The 21,996-nt window shown below is 41.2% G+C and overlaps 1 protein-coding gene across 1 annotated transcript in view; it reads left to right on the top strand.

Moving 5' to 3' along the window:
* sema3ab (sema domain, immunoglobulin domain (Ig), short basic domain, secreted, (semaphorin) 3Ab) overlaps positions 1-11,870 on the top strand; it is a 102,116-nt gene extending 90,246 nt beyond the window's left edge. The window contains exons 15-17 of the mRNA XM_060923629.1: positions 3,429-3,496; positions 4,573-4,718; positions 9,653-11,870. Coding sequence (XP_060779612.1) covers positions 3,429-3,496; positions 4,573-4,718; positions 9,653-10,123 — 685 coding nt within the window. The 3' untranslated portion in view covers positions 10,124-11,870. The remainder of the gene's footprint in view (positions 1-3,428; positions 3,497-4,572; positions 4,719-9,652) is intronic.
* The last annotated feature ends 10,126 nt before the right edge of the window (positions 11,871-21,996 follow it).

Here is a 21,996-nt window from a genome sequence, read left to right as displayed (position 1 = left end):
TTTAGAGTCACCAGTTAACCTAACCTGCATGTCTTTGGACTGTGGGGGAAACCGGAGCACCCGGAGGAAACCCACGCGGACACGAGGAGAACATGCAAACTCCGCACAGAAAGGCCCTCGCCGGCCCCGGGGCTCGAACCCAGGACCTTCTTGCTGTGAGGCGACAGCGCTAACCACTACACCACCGTGCCGCCCCAATATTAACATTGTTTTTTTTTTTTATTTAACAAACCATTAACCTGAATGCATTTCTTATTTGTTTGATTGTCTCAACCCTTTTGGGATTTAACCAGATACTAGAGGGGAACCGTTAGGACCTTCTAGGCCTACAGAGAAGGCCCAAACGTATCAGCATTCTTGAAGACCAATGCTAGCTTACCCGCGAATCGGCACTGTCAGCACAGCAGTGAAGTCACCTTCCAGTCGGTGTAGCATTCATCTGTAGTGTTAGCGAATGCTAATAAAGCGGTCAAGCCAGTGCTATTGAGTGCAAGTAGCACCAGCTAACGACCAAGAAACTATCATTTCTGTCTCCAGACTCTTCTTCCATGCACGCTCGCTACAGTATTATTCACTCAGACTTAAGTATTCATTTCCCTGTATAATTTACTGTACTTAGTTACTTTTAAAATCAACATCGATAACTACACACAGCGGAGTGACCTGGCAGCCTGCTGCTAATCCCTTGCAAAAGCCTTTGCCCTGTTGCTTTTTTGGTGTCTGGCTAAGTTTTGGCTGAGCTCAAGTCCCAACTCTAATAGTAACAATTCACCAGTGCCACATACTGTACCAGTACATACCTTTTTTTCTCTCTCTTTTTTTAAAAAATTCCAATTCAACTATCAGTTGAAGGATTAACATATAATTACCAAATGGTCTGGCTAGTTTATAATTAGCTCACACGGCCATAGGCCGGGTGAGCTATTGCTATCACACGGTGTCCGGCGTCTGTCCACAATTCACAAAATCGCTACTCCTCCCTGAGTTTTCACTGGACATTGATTCTGATTATTTTGTTTGGAAGATCTAATCAGTCTGCACAAAAAAGTTACTCCCTGGCTTTGTGATTTCTCATTAACAAGTTGCTAATTACAGTAGGCTGGTTAATGAACTTTCAGGAAAATCATTACTCCTCCCTGAGTTTTTTAATGGTTTTTGATTCAGATTGTTTTGCCTGGAAGAGCGATTTGTTCTAATTGTTCTCATGAAGAGCAACTTAGTTAATTATAAACGAGTCTGGTTTCTCATGGTACGGCTGTGTAGGCTACTGCGTCACTGACGCTCTGGTTGTGTTCCTATTACCAGTAATGCTGTTACAGTGGTACAACAGGCTCTTTATTTATTTCATGTTCGCAGAGAAACAGACTCGCATACATATTGGCTGTATTATTAAGGCTGAATCACCTTGAAAGTTGATTCATACACAGGACAGATTCAGGAAATCTGTTGCTTGCCATGTTTTTAGAAAGAGCAAAGATTAGAGTAGTGCTGTATTGCACAGACTAAGGCCAAGTTTACATTAGACCGTATCAGCGGATCATCAGATTAACGTTTTTAAAACGATTAGTGTGCACACAGCAACACCAATACACGATTCGCGTGCACACAGCAATACCAATACACGGATACGCTCGGCTCCGCAGGCATCCTGCGCTCCAAATCACTCCGCCCTGAACAGCGAGTGCCCTCTGGAGGGTGCGCACTCCGGCCCTGCGCAGCTCACAGAGTGCGCGAGTGAAGTGCACAAGCTGTGATTCGGGACTGAGCCCCTGTGTGTGTGATCCCAGCGCATATCACTTACCACTTGCAAGTGGAAGGATGGCAAGCCTAAAGACAATCATAACTACACAATGGGCAGTATTTGCATCAGTATTTGCAGTATTTTCATACTTTTATACTCTTTAATGAAAGGTGATACAAGGCGGAAGTCCGCGCCGTTTTTCAGCAGTCGCGTCACATGACCAACGCCAGCGAATCAGGAAGGTGGATGTCACAGTGACGTTGTCCAATGACGACGCCAGCTAGAGCTCAGCACAGCGTATCCGCGTATCTCAATGTTTACACAGCACCGGACCAGACACGATCTAGATTGAATACGTGGACCCTGGCGGATTCCCGTTTCCCGGCGTTTCCAGGCGGTTTAATGTAAACGGACAGTGCATCCGCGAAGAAAACGAGACAGATACGGTCTAATGTAAACTTGGCCTAAGGCTACATCCACACGACAACGGCAACGAGATGTTATTTAAAAATATATCGCGTCCAAATGGGCAACAATCAGTAAAAAATCAGGTCCATATGGCAACGCAACGCTTGCTGAAAACGATGCAATACAGATGCCACACCTCTAGGGGCGCTGTAAGACGGTCCCTTCGGAGACACCAGAACAATAGAAGAAGTAAGGACGCATGCGCATAAACTATTATGCGCGAGACTTCATATTAGCCACAAAGTCAGGAAAATCTGTTTGTAAAATTACATTATAATGACCAAATACAATGAAAAGTATTTTTCCAGTCTCACCTGTGAAAGGTAATCCCATGTGATCTCGTTTGGACGGTAAACCTGTTGGTACAGTTAAACGCAGCACATGAATCTTTATTCTCTGCTTTGACCTATCCAATATGGCGGCGAGGATGACGTATGATTCTACGCGGAAGGCGGCGTCTTTAATGGTCCGGAATAAATTGAATGCTACACGTTGATGGATTAATTTGCTCTTCTACGCCCTTTTTGAGGAATGTATTGTAGGACTTAAACCAACATCTGAAGAGGTGAGATCGCTCCTTTTTTTCCCTATTTTTGCTGGCGGGATTGACTCTGCCCTAAGGGCAGAGTCTCTCTCTCTCTCTCTCTCTCTCTCTCTCTCTCTCTCTCACTTTGCACCATTACACAAATATTCACAGTGAAAATATTTTGTAAGCGCGTTTCATGAACCAAGTTATAGGATTTGTTGACAACTCTCATCGAGTTCGTTACACTTCTACCCGGCGTGAAGCACTCACAGTCATGTGGTTGTGACGTCATCGTAAACAAATCCGTTCTACTCATCCAGACGACTTCGCAACGGCAACGTTGCCAGATCTTTCCACTCTGGAACCCGTTCTCAAAAAGATTGCGTTTTGGGCGCCCAAAACGCCGGTGCCGTGTGGACGCCAGGCCTAAACGATAAGCAATTGTATCAGAGTCACCTGAATCCGTTGCCATGTGGACAGGGCCTAAATAGCCTGGAGCTTGAACAGGCACCATTTCATGCACCCACACACTTAATATTATATGCAATTTACTTTGCACGCTAAGCCGTGAGAGATGAAGGACTCATGGACTCATGTCTGACAAAGACAAAATGCACGTGTTTAGTGAATGTTTACACATGTGTAGCTCACCTTATGCATTCCCTAATCATGTGTGTGTATACGTGTGTGTAGGAGGACCAGGCGCCAGGACATCAGGAACGGAGACCCTCTTACTCAGTGCTCGGACCTGCAGCACAACGGTAAGAGCTGCAGATTTAAGATGCTAACCCTCATTCAGCATTTTATAACGAACCACAGGGCGCTATACTCATCACCTCTTCAAACACACACCATATACTTTACCTAAACAAGTATAAAACCTTGAATTTTCATTAGGCTTGACATTAAGGTTTAAATGGAATCTCAACTGGCTCACAGCCTCCACAATTATTACCTTCAGACTAAAATAAAATTTTAACTGAGTGGAACTGCATGTTTAAGGTGTATATTTAACTTCAACAGAAGTCTTTCATAGCTACAGAAACATACACTCACGCCGAGACCACACAGACTTTAACGTCGGACTATTTTTGTTTCACACGCCCACTTTGTTACACCCTGACTGAAAAGTCCTATGGACTTCACATGATACACGTGTGAAATTTCATTTTTAGACACTTCATATGTCATGTTTCATGCATTTTTTTCCACATGTAGCAGACTTTCCACACGTAATGCGTATAATGTTCACATGATGAAAAGTGCATGTGCACTTTTAAGGCAGAACATGATGTTAATGCACCTTCATGCGTTTTAGTTTGCGATTACAAATTACTCACATAATCCCATAAGTGGAAAAAAAAAACGAAAAAAAACCCCCAAAACCATATTATCAAACGTGAAAAAGATGATATTTCAGTAAGGGCAGTGACAGAACAGTCGGGCAGAACCTCAATATGACACCCTGATCTGAAAATATGAAGCATCCCAGAGCAATAAATAAATTGTGTGTGTGGTTGTGAATACATGTGTGTCCTTATGAGTTCATGCTCATGGTTTGAATTACTAGCTCATATCCTGTCTTCTGGACATGAGGGCCTCTTGCAGATGCATGAGAATGTGATTGGAATGAACATGAACACATTCATAAACACACACACACACACACACACACACACACACACACACACACACACACACACACTGTTTTGGTCCCTGTCTTTCACTCACACACACTGACCACTGACATAGCCAGATCTCACTCTCTGCCCTCTGCATGGCCTTTTCCCAGTGGGAATGTATATCTTGAAACGGAACCTCTTTCTCTTTTTCTTAGATGAGGAGAATGATGAGAGCACCATGCTGGATAAGACAGTGTATGGGGTGGAGAACAGCAGCTCCTTCCTGGAGTGCAACCCTAAATCTCAGCGTGCTCTCATCTACTGGCAGTTCCAGAGACATGGGGACGACCGCAAACAAGAGGTATGTCCAATGTGTGTGTTTTGTGTAACAGTGTGTATGAAAAGTATGAAAAGAAACCAAAAAAAAAAAAAATGGAAAGCTGATGCTATAGTCTGGGCATGTCTTTATATCTTGGAGATCAAAAGTTCTGCATAGCGATATCTATACTGCTTTGAACTTATGCAGACGTTTGATTGGTCCCTGTAAGTAAAACAGCCCCTCCGCCACCACCACCAGTCTGGTGTACAAATATCTGTTCATTATGTCACCAGCAAGGTACCATCACTAAACCCTAAATTCATCCATCTTATGTTTAAATAACTGAATTAAAGAACCAGTCTTCACTAAATAAAATGAGTAGAACATCCATAAATTAAAAGAAAGTGTATACCGTAAAATACCAAATAATAGCCGAGTTCCAATTAACCGCCGAGTTCCCTTTAACGGCCGGGTGTACGGGTGTGTTGTGACAAATAAAGGCCGGTTCCGAATACTCGCCGGGGTCTAAAAAAAAAAAGCGTCCGAACGTTCTATCTAGAATCTTGAGGCCCAGCACTTTTCTGGTTTTCTGGTGTTTAAACGATTTTGCATTGCATAGTTTTCTACCGAAACAATATGAATGAATGAATGAATGAATGAATGAAATTATTTCTATAATACTGTTTACAACATTTTGTTACGTGATAATAAACATGCCATTTCAATGTTATAATCTTGGTCTACCGTAATATTTCTTGAGGAATGCAACTCCGTAACTTTTGACAGATGTCTTAGCCACCCCTTTGGGTATACCCAACGAAAGCCAGCGTGTGTGGTGACACTGAGGACTGCGGGTTTCCAAGGTTGGACTGCTGCTTCTGTTAAACGACCTAAATTGCCGAATGCATGCGTCAAAGCACACACTGAGTTTTATTAAAGACCTTATACCATTTCACTTGCCCTTACCCATTCGGATCTGGAAGACGCTTTACAAAAAAGGTGAGAGCGTTCTAACATGCATTTCAGTCTGCTCGCGGCCAATCTAATCCAAGGGGCCTTTTCAACAAGTAATCTGTCGTGCAAGTTGGGCAGAAGCACGCGTCAGGCAGGCAACATGTAGGCCTACAAGTCAGTAACCTATTCAACTAACTTTCATCCGAACTTTAAGTTTTCTACGGGGTCGAGCCACCGTACCAACTCACTCGGGGAATAGGCTCATATCCGCCAAATGGGGAGACGTCTTGGAGAGAAACGTGATGCAAGATGACAGTATGTAGCCACTGCAGGTCACTTATTTTTCAGCATAAGAAAAAACCCTTTGGTTTGACACTTCGCACCCTAATTATGTTGCTTCAACGTCGCGCCCTCCATGCAATTTCAGATTGACAGACATCGCGAAGCGCAAAGGGTGGAGGCTGCATGGGTGAGGGTGATAGCAAGTGACCATAACTTTGCAGAGTAATTAAATCACAGTGCTGCGCACAGACAATGGTGTGGTTTCTTGATTATTTTGTAAAGCATGCGCTTAACTAGTCATTAACAGGAAAAGGTGTGTGATTTATCCTTTATCCACCCCGACTGTGCCATGCGAAGATGCATTCTGCGTCTTCAAAATTCCCCGAAGTCGGCACCGTGCTATCTGTAATCTAACTCTAAACAAACTGTAAGTTATACTGGTTAAAAGTAGGCCTATCTGAGAATGATTTTTTCCCCGTTTTGAGGTAGATTTTGGGGAAGGTGTTTGTGAAGAAGGAATTAATCGCCTGTTCCAAATAGCCGCCTAGTCTCTAATACGCGCCGGGTCTCTTACGCGATTGAGACAAATAATCGCCCGGGCTATTATTTGGTATTTTACGGTAATCTTACTTGAGGATCTGAACATACTAAAACACTCATTTTTACATTGTAGAACAATACTGAAGACATCAAAACAACATATGGAACATATATGGAATTATTCTGTCCGCATTCACTGGATATGAACAATCGTGCACTCTGATTGGCTACTCTACTACTAGGATATCAGCTCATATACCGTGAGTAGAGAAAAACAAAATGGTAGAGCGTATTGCTGAACCAACCGAGGATGAAATAAAAACTCTATTCAAAAACAAAACCGCAAAAAATACAAAAAAAGCAACAAAATATGGAATAAAAATATTTGATGGTAAGAACATGTGTGTGTGTGTGTGTGTGTGTGTGTGTATATATATATTTTTTTTTTCCAAGAACTATTATTATTGCATTTTGCGGAAATTATTTTGTCAGACGTTTGGTATAAGGGTTTTATTTATCAAATTTGCTAAAAATAAAAATGCTCTGTTTCTCAAAATCCAGTGAATGTGTATAGAATAAAACCGTTATTCCACTCAATCTCGTCATACATGGCTTATAGCCAACTTGGTGCGATGTACCTCGTCGGCTATCAGCTCATGTATGACTCGATTTCATGGAATAATTACTCTACCGTTCAAAAGTTTGGGGTCACTTTGAAATTTCCTTATTTTTGAAAGAAAAGCACTGTTCTTTTCAATGAAGATCACTTTAAACTAATCAGAAATCCACTCTATACATTGCTAATGTGGTAAACGACTATTCTAGCTGCAAATGTGTGGTTTTTGGTGCAATATCTCCATAGGTGTATAGAGGCCCATTTCCAGCAACTCTCACTCCAGTGTTCTAATGGTACAATGTGTTTGCTCATTGCCTCAGAAGGCTAATGGATGATTAGAAAACCCTTGTACAATCATGTTAGCACAGCTGAAAACAGTTGAGCTCTTTAGAGAAGCTATAAAACTGACCTTCCTTTGAGCAGATTGAGTTTCTGGAGCATCACATTTGTGGGGTCGATTAAATGCTCAAAATGACCAGAAAAATGTCTTGACTATATTTTCTATTCATTTTACAACTTATGGTGGTAAATAAAAGTGTGACTTTTCATGGAAAGCACAAAATTTTCTGGGTGACCCCAAACTTTTGAACGGTAGCGTATTAATTATCTGGTAATCAAAAAACTGTTAAAAAAACAAAACAAAAAATATATTTCATATTTTAGATTCTTCAAAAGTAGCCACTGCTTCCCTTGATGACGCTTTGCACACTATTGGCATTTTCTTAACTATATGGTCAAAAGTATGTGGACTCCTGACATCACATCCATACAGTAGCAGTCAAAAGACTGGAAACCCCCCCACACACACACACACACACACACTCTCATTCATAGGTTTTTCTGTATTTTGACTATTTTCTACATCGTAGAACAATACTGAAGACATCGAAACTATGAAATAACATATTAAACATATATGGAATTGTGTGGTAAACAAAAAAGTGTTATAAAACAAATTATATGTTTCATATTTTAGATTCTTCAAAGTAGCCAGCGTTTACCTTAATGACGCTTTACACACGACTGGCATTATCTTAACCAGCTTCATGAAGTAGTCACCTGGAATGCTTTTCAATTAACAGCTGTGCCTCGTCAAAAGTTAATAAGTGCAATTACTTTTCTTGCCTTGCCTTCTTAATGCGTTTGAGATCAAACAGTAAATAATAACAATACAGTAAGTCGCCCGATTCCACAACTGTAGTAATCCATAATTATGCCAAGAACCAAACAACTAAGTAAAGAGAAATGACATCCATCATTAAGATAAGACAACACAAAAAGACAAGAAGCCTTTATTTATCACACGTACACTCAAGCACAGTGAAATCCCTCCTCTGCATTTAACCCATCTGAAGCAGTGAACACACATGTGCATACAAGTGAGCATTCAGCACACACACATACCCAGAGCAGTGGGCAGCTATACTACAGCACCCAGGGAGCAGTTGGGGGTTCGGTGCCTTGCTCAAGGGCACGTCAGCCCAAGCTTCAGGCCATGGCTGCCCCATGTTAACCTAACCTGCATGTCTTTGGACTGTGGGGGAAACCGGAGCACCCGGAGGAAACCCACGCGGACACGGAGAGAACATGCAAACTCCCTGTCGGCCAGAACCCAGAAGTTTCTTGCTGTGAGGCGACAGTGCTACCCACTACACCACCATGCCACTTTAAAGGAACAGTCCACCGTACTTCCATAATGAAATATGCTCTTATCTGAATTGAGACGAGCTGCTCCATACCTCTCCGAGCTTTGTGCGACCTCCCAGTCAGTCAGACGCGCTGTCACTCCTGTTAGCAATGTAGCTAGGCTCAGCATGGCCAATGGTATTTTTTGGGGCTGTAGTTAGATGCGACCAAACTCTTCCGCGTTTTTCCTGTTTACATAGGTTTATATGACCAGTGACATGAAACAAGTTCAGTTACACAAATTGAAACGTAGCGATTTTCTATGCTATGGAAAGTCCGCACTATAATGACAGGCGTATTAACACCTTCTGCGCGCTTCGGCAGCGCATTGATACAGAGCTCAGATATCAATGCGCTGTCGAAGCGCGCAGAAGGTGTTAGTACGCCTGTCATTATAGTGCGGACTTTCCATAGCATAGAAAATCGCTACGTTTCAATTTGTGTAACTGAACTTTGTTTCATGTCACTGGTCATATAAACCTATGTAAACAGGAAAAACGCGGAAGAGTTTGGTCGCATCTAACTACAGCCCCAAAAAATACCGTTGGCCATGCTGAGCCTAGCTACATTGCTAACAGGAGTGACAGCGCGTCTGACTGACTGGGAGGTCACGCAAAGCTCGGAGAGGTACGGAGCAGCTCGTCTCAATTCAGATAAGAGCATATTTCATTATGGAAGTACGGTGGACTGTTCCTTTAAGACATGAAGTATAAAGAAAAAAACATTGAATTAGAAGGTGTGTCCAAACTTTTGACTGGTACTGCATATTAAAACAACCTAAAAGTAAATGTATTTCGTAAAGATGTTATTTTACTGAGCTGGATCTGGGGCGTGTATGTATGAAAGAAGGAGAAAAATCCAGAGGCCAGATAGTCTGATCTCTTTTGTGTGTGTTTAGATAAAGTTCGACGAGCGAGTGATGGGAACAGAACAGGGTCTACTGATCCGAAGTCTGCTTCCAAAGGACTCGGGTGTGTATTACTGCCACGCAGTGGAACATGGTTTCATCCAGACACTCCTGCGCCTGACGCTTCACATCATCCCCACTAATCACCTGGACGACCTCATACAACGGCCACCCTCAGACACCAGCCACTCCTCACATACCAAACTATGGTACCAGGACTTCCTGTCTCTGATCGACCCGCCCGGCCCCAACAGTGTGGATCAGCTATGTGAGCAAGTGTGGAAGAAAGAGAGGAAGCAGCGGAGGCAAAAAGGCCATCACCTACACGCCGGCCAATCGCAAACTGCCCAGCTTCTTCACACGAGCCAGTCCAACTCCAATAAATGGAAGCTCGTGAAGGACAGTAAGAAAGGGCGCAATCGTAGGACCCACGAGATACCACGGGCACCTCGCAGTGTGTGACCCCATGTCCGCATAACTGCAAACACACACACACACAAATGTCATAAAGAGAAATGACTCTGACCATTCCACTGACTGTGACTGTGAGAGGCACACACAGGAAATGTGAATAGAATATTCCACCCATCCTGCACACAGAGTGCATGTTGGAGGCAAAACACACTCACACTCAGAGCTGTTGATTCAGACTCAAAAATCCCGGAGTCTCCAGTGGAAAAATTTACTCATACCCAGAATGGATAATAACACGCAGCGACAATATTCTGTAAATATCACACAGAATGAAATGAACTTCTACGAGACGTACTTCTGTCTGTCAGAATAAAGGCGTAGCTGAAGGCCACTGATTCAACTTGTGTGCATATATACTGCATAAACCCCTTAAATGTGTATCTGCAGAACAAAACTGAGTCAAACTCTTTCCCAGTGAAGATCCAGCGTGTCTCAGTGCCCGCTTTTTCCAACCCACTATTTTCCTTCTCCTTATTTTTAACTGCTCCAAAAGCATTTGGCCACGACACTAATACACAGTGTGTGTTCCCTTTCCTCAATAAGCTTTCCGACATAAATACTGTACATCCTTCAGCTATTTTGTAGAGTAATATTTAATTTTGTACTTTGTCAGAATTATATATATGAGAATATTACATAATATAGAGTTATTTTATTAATGCTGTCTCTTCATGTCCTCTCACTTGACCCGCTGTTTTCTGAACTACTAAACATTTGTACTCTAGTTTTCTTTATCAGAGCTGCTTTTTGATTTCCAATATACCCTTATTATAGAAATCTGATATAAAACCCGACAGAAAGTGACATCAAATAATACTGTTTATACCATGGCACTCTTGAATGCTTGAAACCAACTGGTTTCAAGGTGCTGATTCATTTTTGATAGCAGCAGCAAGCAGGTTTATATTAATGCACTCATTCGAAGACATTTAACAGTTATTCCATGAAATCAAATGAGCTGATAAGCCATGTACGACGAGATTGAATGAAATAACTGTTTTATTATATCCACATTCACTGGATTTTGAGAAATGTCCATCCATCCATTATCTGTAGCCGCTTATCCTGTACAGGGTCGTGGGCAAGCTGGATCCTATCCCAGCTGATTACGGGCGAAAGGCGGGGTACACCCTGGACAAGTCGCCAGATCATCGCAAGGCTGACACATAGAGACAAACAACCATTCACACTCACATTCACACCTACGGTCAATTTGGAGCCACCAATTAACCTAACTTGCATGTCTTTGGACTGTGGGGGAAACCGGAGCACCCGGAGGAAACCCACGCGGACACGGGGAGAACATAGAACACAGAACGGCCCCTGTCAGCCACTGGGCTTGAACCCAGAACCTTCTTGCTGTGAGGCGACAGTGCTAACCACTACACCACCGTGCCGCCCCATTTTGGGAAACAGAGCATTTTTATTTTTTGCAAATTCGATAAATAAAACTTTATACAAAACATCCGACAAAATAATTTCCGCTTAGAATGTAAACAAACCAGTGAAATGACAGGAGCAATTTGTGAAAAATGCGGTAATAATAAGTCTGGAAAGAAAAAAAAAAACATTCTTACCATCAAATACTTTTATCCCATATTTTGTTGCTTTTTTGTGTGTTTTTCGGGGTTTTCTTCTACCTCTTCTTCTTCAGGTTTTTTTTAGGGTTGGCAAGCCAACTTAAAAGGTGCATTACTGCCACCGACTGCGCTGGAGTGTGGAACAGGAAATATTGGGGGGGGGGGGGCAAAAACAAACAAGCAAACTAACAAAAAAGATATTCTTTTAGCCATTTATGTTTCTTTTAAATGCTTGATAATTTGGGGAGTTTTGTTTCTGAGTAGAGTTTTTACTTCTTCCTCAGTTGGTTCAGCAACACGTGCCGCCATTTTGTTTTTCTCTACTCACTGTATATGAGCTGATATCCTAGTAGTAGAGTAGCCAATCAGAGCACACGATTGCTCATAGCCAGTGAATGTGGATAGAATAATAATCACTCGCTCACAGGAACTTGTCTGGTGGATGTTCCACATAACGCAAGGCTAATCGATTTAAAATGTAAAAAAAAAAGAAAGAAAAGATAAGATAAGAAAAGCATCTAATTATTGATGTGGTGAAGTTGTCTGTAAGGAAAAGACTGAATGAATTTATAATATGATTTTGAAAGGCGTCTCCAGTGTCAGCGCTTTGTAATGCGTCAGGTTTAACATGCTTGGGTGGTGATTTGTTTTAATTCATGGGAAAGAATCCTGCGTTATCAAAAGATCTTTTCAGAAGGTAAAACATTACCAAATGTGACCTCATTAAACCATCACTCATGTGCATTTTATGTGTTTCTTCTTGCTGTACATTTGATCTGACACTCATCCTCAACTTGTATTCAGCCCACATTGTATTATTGTGAAGAATTGAACACGTCGTTGAAAGTGTCGTGGAGTTTTTCACTGGGAAAACAAAACAAAACAGTCTTCTATTCCTGATTTTTCCCTTTAGTACAGAAATAAAGAAATAAACTTCGAGAAGACAGACAGGACAGGATGCTTTCATATTCCCACTTTAAAGTATACTGGTTTAATATCACAACAAGTATGTAAAAACACCAGAATGTAGCTGTGAATATACTGTAAAATATTTGGGAAGAAAGATAAAACTTGTACAACCTGCATGCGAATGCTCTTATCACCCCGTTTTTTCTTCTAGCATTTGCAGTAGCTAGTTAGTAACGTTGTGAGTGCCACGTACGGCCATAGACTCCCGACAGTCCACATTTACGTTGAGGCAGACATACTCCTACTCTTAGACATGTCACAAATACAGTGTTAGCTAAGGGCTGGATTGCTGCCTATGGCATATGGTACTCTCTCCCACTGTAGCTCACACAAATGATGTATCCACTACCCGGACCTGGGAATCTCACAGGTCAGACTGTGTATTTTTCACTATTTTACAATGAGAAATGCAACTCAAAACAGTATATGAATGGTCAATGAACCTTGGACAGAAATGGACACTTCCACAGCAGTTGGGTAAAACTGGATGGAAAAGAGGGAGAGCGATGGAAAAAAAATGCTGCTGTAAATTATTTGTTTTGGCATGTATTCCAATGTTCTAATAAATGTTTCTTGTAAGAACGTGTGCTGCTCTAGTTTCTGATCGAGACTGGGGCACTTTCTTTGTGGCATTTTTTAAAATTTTTTTATAGTCATTCAACAGGTGTCACAGGAAAAAAGTCCAGGATGGATGGCATGATGGTAAAGGCAAGGGCTTAATGAACAGATCTGGACAAAATTCCTTAAAAAGAATGCAGTACTGAAACTGTAAGTAACCTAATTAGGATTTATGCACCAGTATTTACACAGGGAAAGTTCCAAGTATTCAGACTGGGCTTTTGCAGGTTCTAAAGTTACATTTCCATGTGTAGTTTATGCCTCTGAGGTTGCCAGGGTTTCTTGTGTTGAGCTCTTGAGACAACTTTTTTTTTCCTTTTAGACCAACACCTTTAAACACAAGCACGTTCCTTTAAAGGGATCCTCCAGCAGATTGATTTTCAAACTTATTTTATGTAAAATTAGCCGTAGATTTAAAAAAATCAAACTTTCATTTTCAGAGACCAAATCGTTGTTGAGAAAAATGCATTTTTATTTTTTTTTAGAATTTTTTAGACTACATCACGTATGTGATGGCATCAGGTAGTGGTTGCTGGGATCCAGTTTCTGTCGGTGACCCTCTGCTCCAGCTGAGCAAGCACACTTTGTATTTTCGCTGCAGAAATGCAGTATAGTTCCAGCTTGTGCTTTCATTTTAGCATCATTGTGGCTTTTACACTACTGTTCAAAAGTTTGGGGTCACCCAGACAATTTTGTGTTTCCCATGAAAAGTCACACTTTTATTTACCACCATAAGTTGTAAAATGAATAGAAAATATAGTCAAGACATTTTTCTGGCCATTTTGAGCATTTAATCGACCCCACAAATGTGATGCTCCAGAAACTCAATCTGCTCAAAGGAAGGTCAGTTTTATAGCTTCTCTAAAGAGCTCAACTGTTTTCAGCTGTGCTAACATGATTGTACAAGGGTTTTCTAATCCTCCATTAGCCTTCTGAGGCAATGAGCAAACACATTGTACCATTAGAACACTGGAGTGAGAGTTGCTGGAAATGGGCCTCTACACACCTATGGAGATATTGCACCAAAAACCAGACATTTGCAGCTAGAATAGTCATTTACCACATTAGCAATGGATAGAGTGGATTTCTGATTAGTTTAAAGTGATCTTCATTGAAAAGAACAGTGCTTTTCTTTCAAAAATAAGGACATTTCAAAGTGACCCCAAACTTTTGAACGGTAGTGTATATAAAAACTGATAAATTCGGTAAAAATACTTGTAAAACTAGCAAAACTACAATGTAAACAGAGAATATAAACAGCTGAGTTGCTCCAAGCGACCACTACCTGATGTCATAGCATAAATCACTACCACAAGTAGGCCATCTGGGATTCTTTAAAATAATAATAATAATAATAAATAAATAAATAAATAAATAGACAACTATTTGGTCTCCAAAAATGAACGTTTGATTTTTCAAATCTATGACTAATTTTACATAAAATGTGTTTGAAAATCAATCCACTGAACGATCCCTTGAAGCCTAAACCAAACAAAAAAAGGGGATAGAAAATGTGCACTGAAGCAAATTGTATTTTACCAGACTTGCTTTAAGTTAAAATATGATATAGCATAAAAGCAAGAAACAATTATAAAAATACAATTTAGACTAATAATAAACAAATGAAAAGCAGGCAAAAATTTCAAAGAAACATCCAATATTTCATATAAAAGCTAGATGGCCTTTTGATTTCATAAAATCAATGAAATTTAGTTCCCTCTGAAATTTGGTCATTGTGATAGATGTTTATTTCTGTAACATCTCACAAAATATCAGGCCATTCTGTAGCTGGGAAGTTATTTAATTTGAAGGGATTCCCTAGCAAAAAAATGTGCACGAAATCGCTTGCTTCGCGCAGTCAAGCAGACAGAGGAAGTCTGTGTGCTCATGCGCAGGTTTATCTTCTTCTTCTTCTTCTTTTGGGTTTTACAGCAGCTGGCATCCACAGTGTTGCATTACTGCCATCTACAGGTTTACCTTTGACCATGCACTGACAGTTACATCATTCTGTCACTAAACGAAAAGCTGATCACACCAAGGTGCTCGCTGACCGCCGATATTTATTAGTTTGGTCCTGCGTTTCCTTTCCTTCACAACATAAAGTCTTTTCTTCTCGCTTTCCGTTACTGTAGTTGGGCATTCACATTTCATTCGCGTCCTCCATTTTTCTCTCCTGCTTCAAACTTGTATCTCACAATGCCTTGTGCGAACGGGGAAAGCCCACCACGTGATGCATGACATAGTATCTTGAATTGGGTCATGGTGAAGCAGGAAAAAAATAGTGGAGAATATAGGGCCACATGGCCCTAAATTCATTAATTGTTCTATTAAAAAAAAAAAACTAATAAAATTGGAAGTCTGTGATTTGAATCCAGTAGCTTTCAGTCCACTAAACAAAAGTAATCGGGTGTTGGGGAAAATTCTTTTTATGACCTACACTTGAGAAATCTGAAAGGCAGTCTATCTTTAAGGCTGATTGTTCATGAAGAAAGATGAAAAGTCATCGTCCCAGTCACAATAAGTACGCTTAATCATGATATCAGGGCAAATATCTGAACTTAGCAGCATGGGTAACACCCACCTTTATTGGTTGCTAGCTTATAAAAGAGTACTTGATACAGTATGTACTGATAGTTGAACTACAACCCAGATTCCAAAAAAGTTGGGACAAAGTACAAATTGTAAATAAAAACAGAATGCAATGATGTGGAAGTTTCAAAATTCCATATTTTATTCAGAATAGAACATAGATGACAGATCAAATGTTTAAACTGAGAAAATGTACCATTTAAAGAGAAAAATTAGGTGATTTTAAATTTCATGACAACAACACATCTCAAAAAAGTTGGGACAAGGCCATGTTTACCACTGTGAGACATCCCCTTTTCTCTTTACAACAGTCTGTAAACGTCTGGGGACTGAGGAGACAAGTTGCTCAAGTTTAGGGATAGGAATGTTAACCCATTCTTGTCTAATGTAGGATTCTAGTTGCTCAACTGTCTTAGGTCTTTTTTGTCGTATCTTCCATTTTATGATGCGCCAAATGTTTTCTATGGGTGAAAGATCTGGACTGCAGGCTGGCCAGTTCAGTACCCGGACCCTTCTTCTACGCAGCCATGATGCTGTAATTGATGCAGTATGTGGTTTGGCATTGTCATGTTGGAAAATGCAAGGTCTTCCCTGAAAGAGACGTCGTCTGGATGGGAGCATATGTTGCTCTAGAACCTGGATATACCTTTCAGCATTGATGGTGTCTTTCCAGATGTGTAAGCTGCCCATGCCACACTTACTAATGCAACCCCATACCATCAGAGATGCAGGCTTCTGAACTGAGCGCTGATAACAACTCGGGTCGTCCTTCTCCTCTTTAGTCCGAATGACACGGCGTCCCTGATTTCCATAAAGAACTTCAAATTTTGATTCGTCTGACCACAGAACAGTTTTCCACTTTGCCACAGTCCATTTTAAATGAGCCTTGGCCCAGAGAAGACATCTGCGCTTCTGGATCATGTTTAGATACGGCTGCTTCTTTGAACTATAGAGTTTTAGCTGGCAACGGCGGATGGCACGGTGAATTGTGTTCACAGATAATGTTCTCTGGAAATATTCCTGAGCCCATTTTGTGATTTCCAATACAGAAGCATGTCTGTATGTGATGCAGTGCCGTCTAAGGGCCCGAAGATCATGGGCATCCAGTATGGTTTTCCGGCCTTGACCCTGACGCACAGAGATTCTTCCAGATTCTCTGAATCTTTTGATGATATTATGCACTGTAGATGATGATATGTTCAAACGCTTTGCAATTTTACACTGTCGAACTCCTTTCTGATATTGCTCCACTATTTGTCGGCGCAGAATTAGGGGGATTGGTGATCCTCTTCCCATCTTTACTTCTGAGAGCCGCTGCCACTCCAAGATGCTCTTTTTATACCCAGTCATGTTAATGACCTATTGCCAATTGACCTAATGAGTTGCAATTTGATCCTCCAGCTGTTCCTTTTTTGTACCTTTAACTTTTCCAGCCTCTTATTGCCCCTGTCCCAACTTTTTTGAGATGTGTTGCTATCATGAAATTTCAAATGAGCCAATATTTGGCATGAAATTTCAAAATGTCTCACTTTCGACATTTGATATGTTGTCTATGTTCTGTCAGTTTTTGAGATTTGTAAATTATTGCATTCCATTTTTATTTACAATTTGTACTTTGTCCCAACTTTTTTGGAATTGGGGTTGTAGATGTCTCATCTCATCTCATTATCTCTTGCCGCTTTATCCTGTTCTACAGGGTTGCAGGCAAGCTGGAGCCTATCCCAGCTGACTATGGGCGAAAGGTGGGGTACACCCTGGACAAGTCGCCAGGTCATCACAGGGCTGACACATAGACACAGACAACCATTCACACTCACACCTACGGTCAATTTAGAGTCACCAGTTAACCTAACCTGCATGTCTTTGGACTGTGGGGGAAACCGGAGCACCCAGAGGAAACCCACGCGGACACAGGGAGAACATGCAAACTCTGCACAGAAAGGCCCTCGTCGGCCACGGGGCTTGAACCCGGCCCTTCTTGCTGTGAGGCGACAGCGCTAACCACTACACCACCATGCCACCCCTGAACTAGATGTACTATTGCTTAATATTTTGTAGCAACACAAAGAATGAAGTTTTGCAGGAATGTACTGTAATTATGTACCTTTTTCATTCTTTCCAAAAATAGTGCCCATTTTATGCTCAGTCCAACATAATTGTATATATCGGGCTAAAGCCTGTAGCTATATCTAAGGTCTGAAAACGTATGTACAATATGTACTAACTATGTGTGTCACCCAAGTCTGAATATGGTCCACAGTGAACATTAGTTATCATTTTTAGAGATGGATCAAAGCTATTCAGTTTCTTAAAAAAAAGGTCTCTATTTAACCCTTTGTGATGTTTTAATCCACAGTTCTTTACACCATTAATTCATTCAATCATCCTTAGTAAACTCCAACTGGGGACCCTGGAGGATCCTTTGAGGTGGCAACACAACCCTTAGCACCACCATACCACATTACATACACTCACCGGCCACTTTAACAGAAATTTGTTCTTGATTCTAAGACTCCTGTTCTTGGCTGCAGGAGTGGAACCCAATGTGGTCTTCTGCTGTTGCATGCTGAGATGTTTTTCTGCTCACCACGGTTGTAAAGAGTTGCTACGAGTTACTATATCCTTCCTGGCAGCTCAAACCACTCTGGCCATTTTGCTCTGACCTCTCTTATCAACAAGGCGTTTGTTTCCACCCACAGAACTGTCACTGCTCATTCAGTGTTTTTTTGTTTTTCACACCATTCTCTCTGTGTAAACTCTAGAGACTGTTGTGTGTGAAAACCCCAGGAGATCAGGAGCAGTTTCTGAAATACTCAAACCAGTCCATGTTAGCCTGGGCCCGCCCATCCTAAGTGTGACGCAACACGAGGGCCTGTTGCGAGCTTAGTCTGGCAAGGCAAGCTATCTCCAGCTCTTCCAAGCTCCCGAAAAATCGGGAGCCAATCAACTTTGAGCATCTCCAACGGCCCTGGGTAGAGGCGTGTTCAAGGCAGTGACGTAGTAGAACTGCAACCGGAAGCCATAGATTGTTTACAGAATCTATGCCGGAAGCGCTTCATTCACTAAAAACATTACGAACATGGAGCAGCGGCAAGCCTTTGACACAGCGGTAGATGTTGTATTGAAAGCATTCAACGGGAAGTTCTCATTAAAAACAGAGCAAAGAGCAGCCCTGGAGGTATTTATCTTCTTCCTGTTACTCAAGCAGTTTCCGTCGTGTCACATACGTCAGAGGAAAGCGTGATGTGATTGGTTTAAGCTTCGTCACAGCCTTTTCTGGCTTCGACCAGTAGCAAACTGAGGCATTTCAGGGAGGTGGGTCAACCACGCCTTTGGGAAACGGTTGGGCTTAATATCTTTGCCAGACCAAATGCTCGCAGAGCTTTGAAGTCGCGTTAGCCAGACTAAGTCCATGTGGCTCAAACCAACACCCATGCCACAGTGAAAGTCACACTTTGAGATCACAATTTTTCCCGTTCTGATGTTTGAACATTGTAAACATTAAGTGAAGCTCTTGATTTGTATCTGCATGATTTGATGCACTGTGCTGCTCTCAAGGGATCGGCTGATTAGAGAACTGCATGAAACATCAGGTGGATGGGTGTATCTAATAAAGTGGCCAGTGAGTGTAAGTCCTAATCAATTTGATTGACCTGAAATATATTTAGAAACTAAATCCTCAAACAATAACTTTTAATGCCACTATAGGCAGATGGAATTAAGTGCTTGGACCTCGAACAAAAAATAAGAGTAAAAAGTATTAGTTCGGGCATATGAGTCTATTCGCTTGAGATGATCCAGTGTTCTCAAGAGGTTTTACAAGACAAATGGAGATAGGTACCGCTTTCCACCATGGATGATCTATGTATGGGTAAGGTAATGATGGCAACTTCAAAGAATGTTTCTTTGCAGACTATAGTGGAGCAGCTGTAGTATTGGGTCCTCTAAGTGAATATATGGAGGTGATTGTTATTTCAACATGAGCTCTAAAGGCAAGCATTAATAGTGCAAGGTTAAGAGAGGTGTAATGTATGCTTTTGGGCTGGTTGAGAACCAGACCAGCTGCTGCATTTTGGACCATCTGTTTATGATTGAAGGTCAGCCAGGAAATCACAGTAGTCCATTCAGGAGATGATGAAACCCTGGATTAGGAGTTGAGGTCCACAGTGTGACAGGTATGTGTTCGTGTAGAATGTTTGCTTTAGCCTTAAAAGAAAAATTCACCCTGAACAATTTGCATATTAAAGAAGAACTGAAGTCATTTTTAAACTTGCTTTATTTCTTAATGTGTTATTCAATTACGTTTTTGGTTTTAGTAACCTTATATCGTGACTCGTACTGGCAACTAATTGCATTAAATGTTATACTTATCGGCCTATTCGGTTTTTAGCCATGTTGGATTTAGTTCGTTTGGTCCACGGCAGGCGTCGCTTATCCGCGCGATCTTCACGAGACTTGTGCGAGACTTCAAAACGTGAAGTGTCAGCCAGGTGTCAGTGCCGCCATTTTGAAAACTGTTTTCCAAACGAAATGTTGCACAAAAACGAGTTTAAATGACGATTACTGCCTACTTTTTTCAAACTTTCCTGATTGCTATCAAAACAAACAAAACTTCCTGCTTGATTACGTCAGCATTCGAAAGAGGGCGCGCGCGTCTTTTGATGACGTCGGCAGATGTTCGTCACTTTGATTTCCGCTGTACGTTTTACTTCCATCCTACGATGTCTCACACAGGTCTCAATGAATCTCGTTTACAGCCATTGCTTTGACATCTGGACTGATGTATTACAGAGCGTATTTCAAACACTCATAACTTGCTATAGCAGTGACAAAATAGCGATCAAAAATGCATTCCGATATTTAATAAAATGAGACAAATAGAATTTTGATACGGGCAGCACGGTGGTGTAGTGGTTAGCGCTGTCGCCTCACAGCAAGAAGGTCCTGGGTTCGAGCCCTGGGGCCAGCGAGGGCCTTTCTGTGTGGAGTTTGCATGTTCTCCCCGTGTCCGCGTGGGTTTCCTCCGGGTGCTCCGGTTTCCCCCACAGTCCAAAGACATGCAGGTTAGGTTAACTGGTGACTCTAAATTGACCGTAGGTGTGAATGTGAGTGTGAATGGTTGTCTGTGTCTATGTGTCAGCCCTGTGATGACCTGGCGACTTGTCCAGGGTGTACCCCGCCTTTCGCCCGTAGTCAGCTGGGATAGGCTCCAGCTTGCCTGCGACCCTGTAGAAGGATAAAGCGGCTAGAGATAATGAGATGAGATGAGAATTTTGATACAAAAAATTGCCTTCAGTTCTTTAATATATATAATTAAATGCAATCTAAAATGCCATCCAAGATTTATTTTGTAATTAAATCCCGATTTTTTTCATTTGTTTTTAGTTTAAATTTCTTTCAGTAAGCTGTTACTCAAGTTTCACATTGGTCAACAGTCTCCTACATTACCCACAATCCTGTTCGACTACCTGCTGATAGCGGTGCCAATGGAAATGAGCTCTTGGTCCATGTCTACCTCAAGGGAGTGATGCTGCAGTGCTTTAGTCTGTCCTGCTCTCTTCTGTCCTCATCTGTACACTCTAAAGTGTCAACTTTCATGTTAATAACTCCTCTTAATGCCATTGCACTTGTCATCTTGGATATCGCTAATTATTCTAAGTAGATTCACTGGATATGAGCAATCACAGGCTCTGATTGGCTACTCTACTACTAGGCTATCAGCTCATATACAGTGACTAGAGAAAAACAAAATGGCAGAGCGTGTTGCTGAAATAACTGAGGATGAAATAAAAACTACTCAAAAGCAAAACTACAAAAAATAAAACTACAAAAAGGCAACAAAATATGGAATAAAATTATTTGATGGTAAGAACATATCTTTTTTATTTTTCAAGAATTATTATTATACTGTAGCATTTTTCACAAATTGCTACTGTCATTTCACCAGTTTCTTTACATTCTTCATCTTTAAGCATTAAAACTTGATTTTTTTTAGTTCAAAAGCTCAAAGAAGTTTGAAAATTACATCACTGAAATATCCAAGGAAGAATTAAAGCGAGACGGCCTTTCAATTTCATAAAATCGGTGAAATTTAGTTCTCTCTGA

This window comes from Neoarius graeffei, chromosome 6 (genome assembly GCF_027579695.1).
Source record: "Neoarius graeffei isolate fNeoGra1 chromosome 6, fNeoGra1.pri, whole genome shotgun sequence".
Lineage (NCBI taxonomy): Eukaryota > Metazoa > Chordata > Actinopteri > Siluriformes > Ariidae > Neoarius > Neoarius graeffei.
This window is presented reverse-complemented; position numbering and strand designations above follow the sequence as displayed.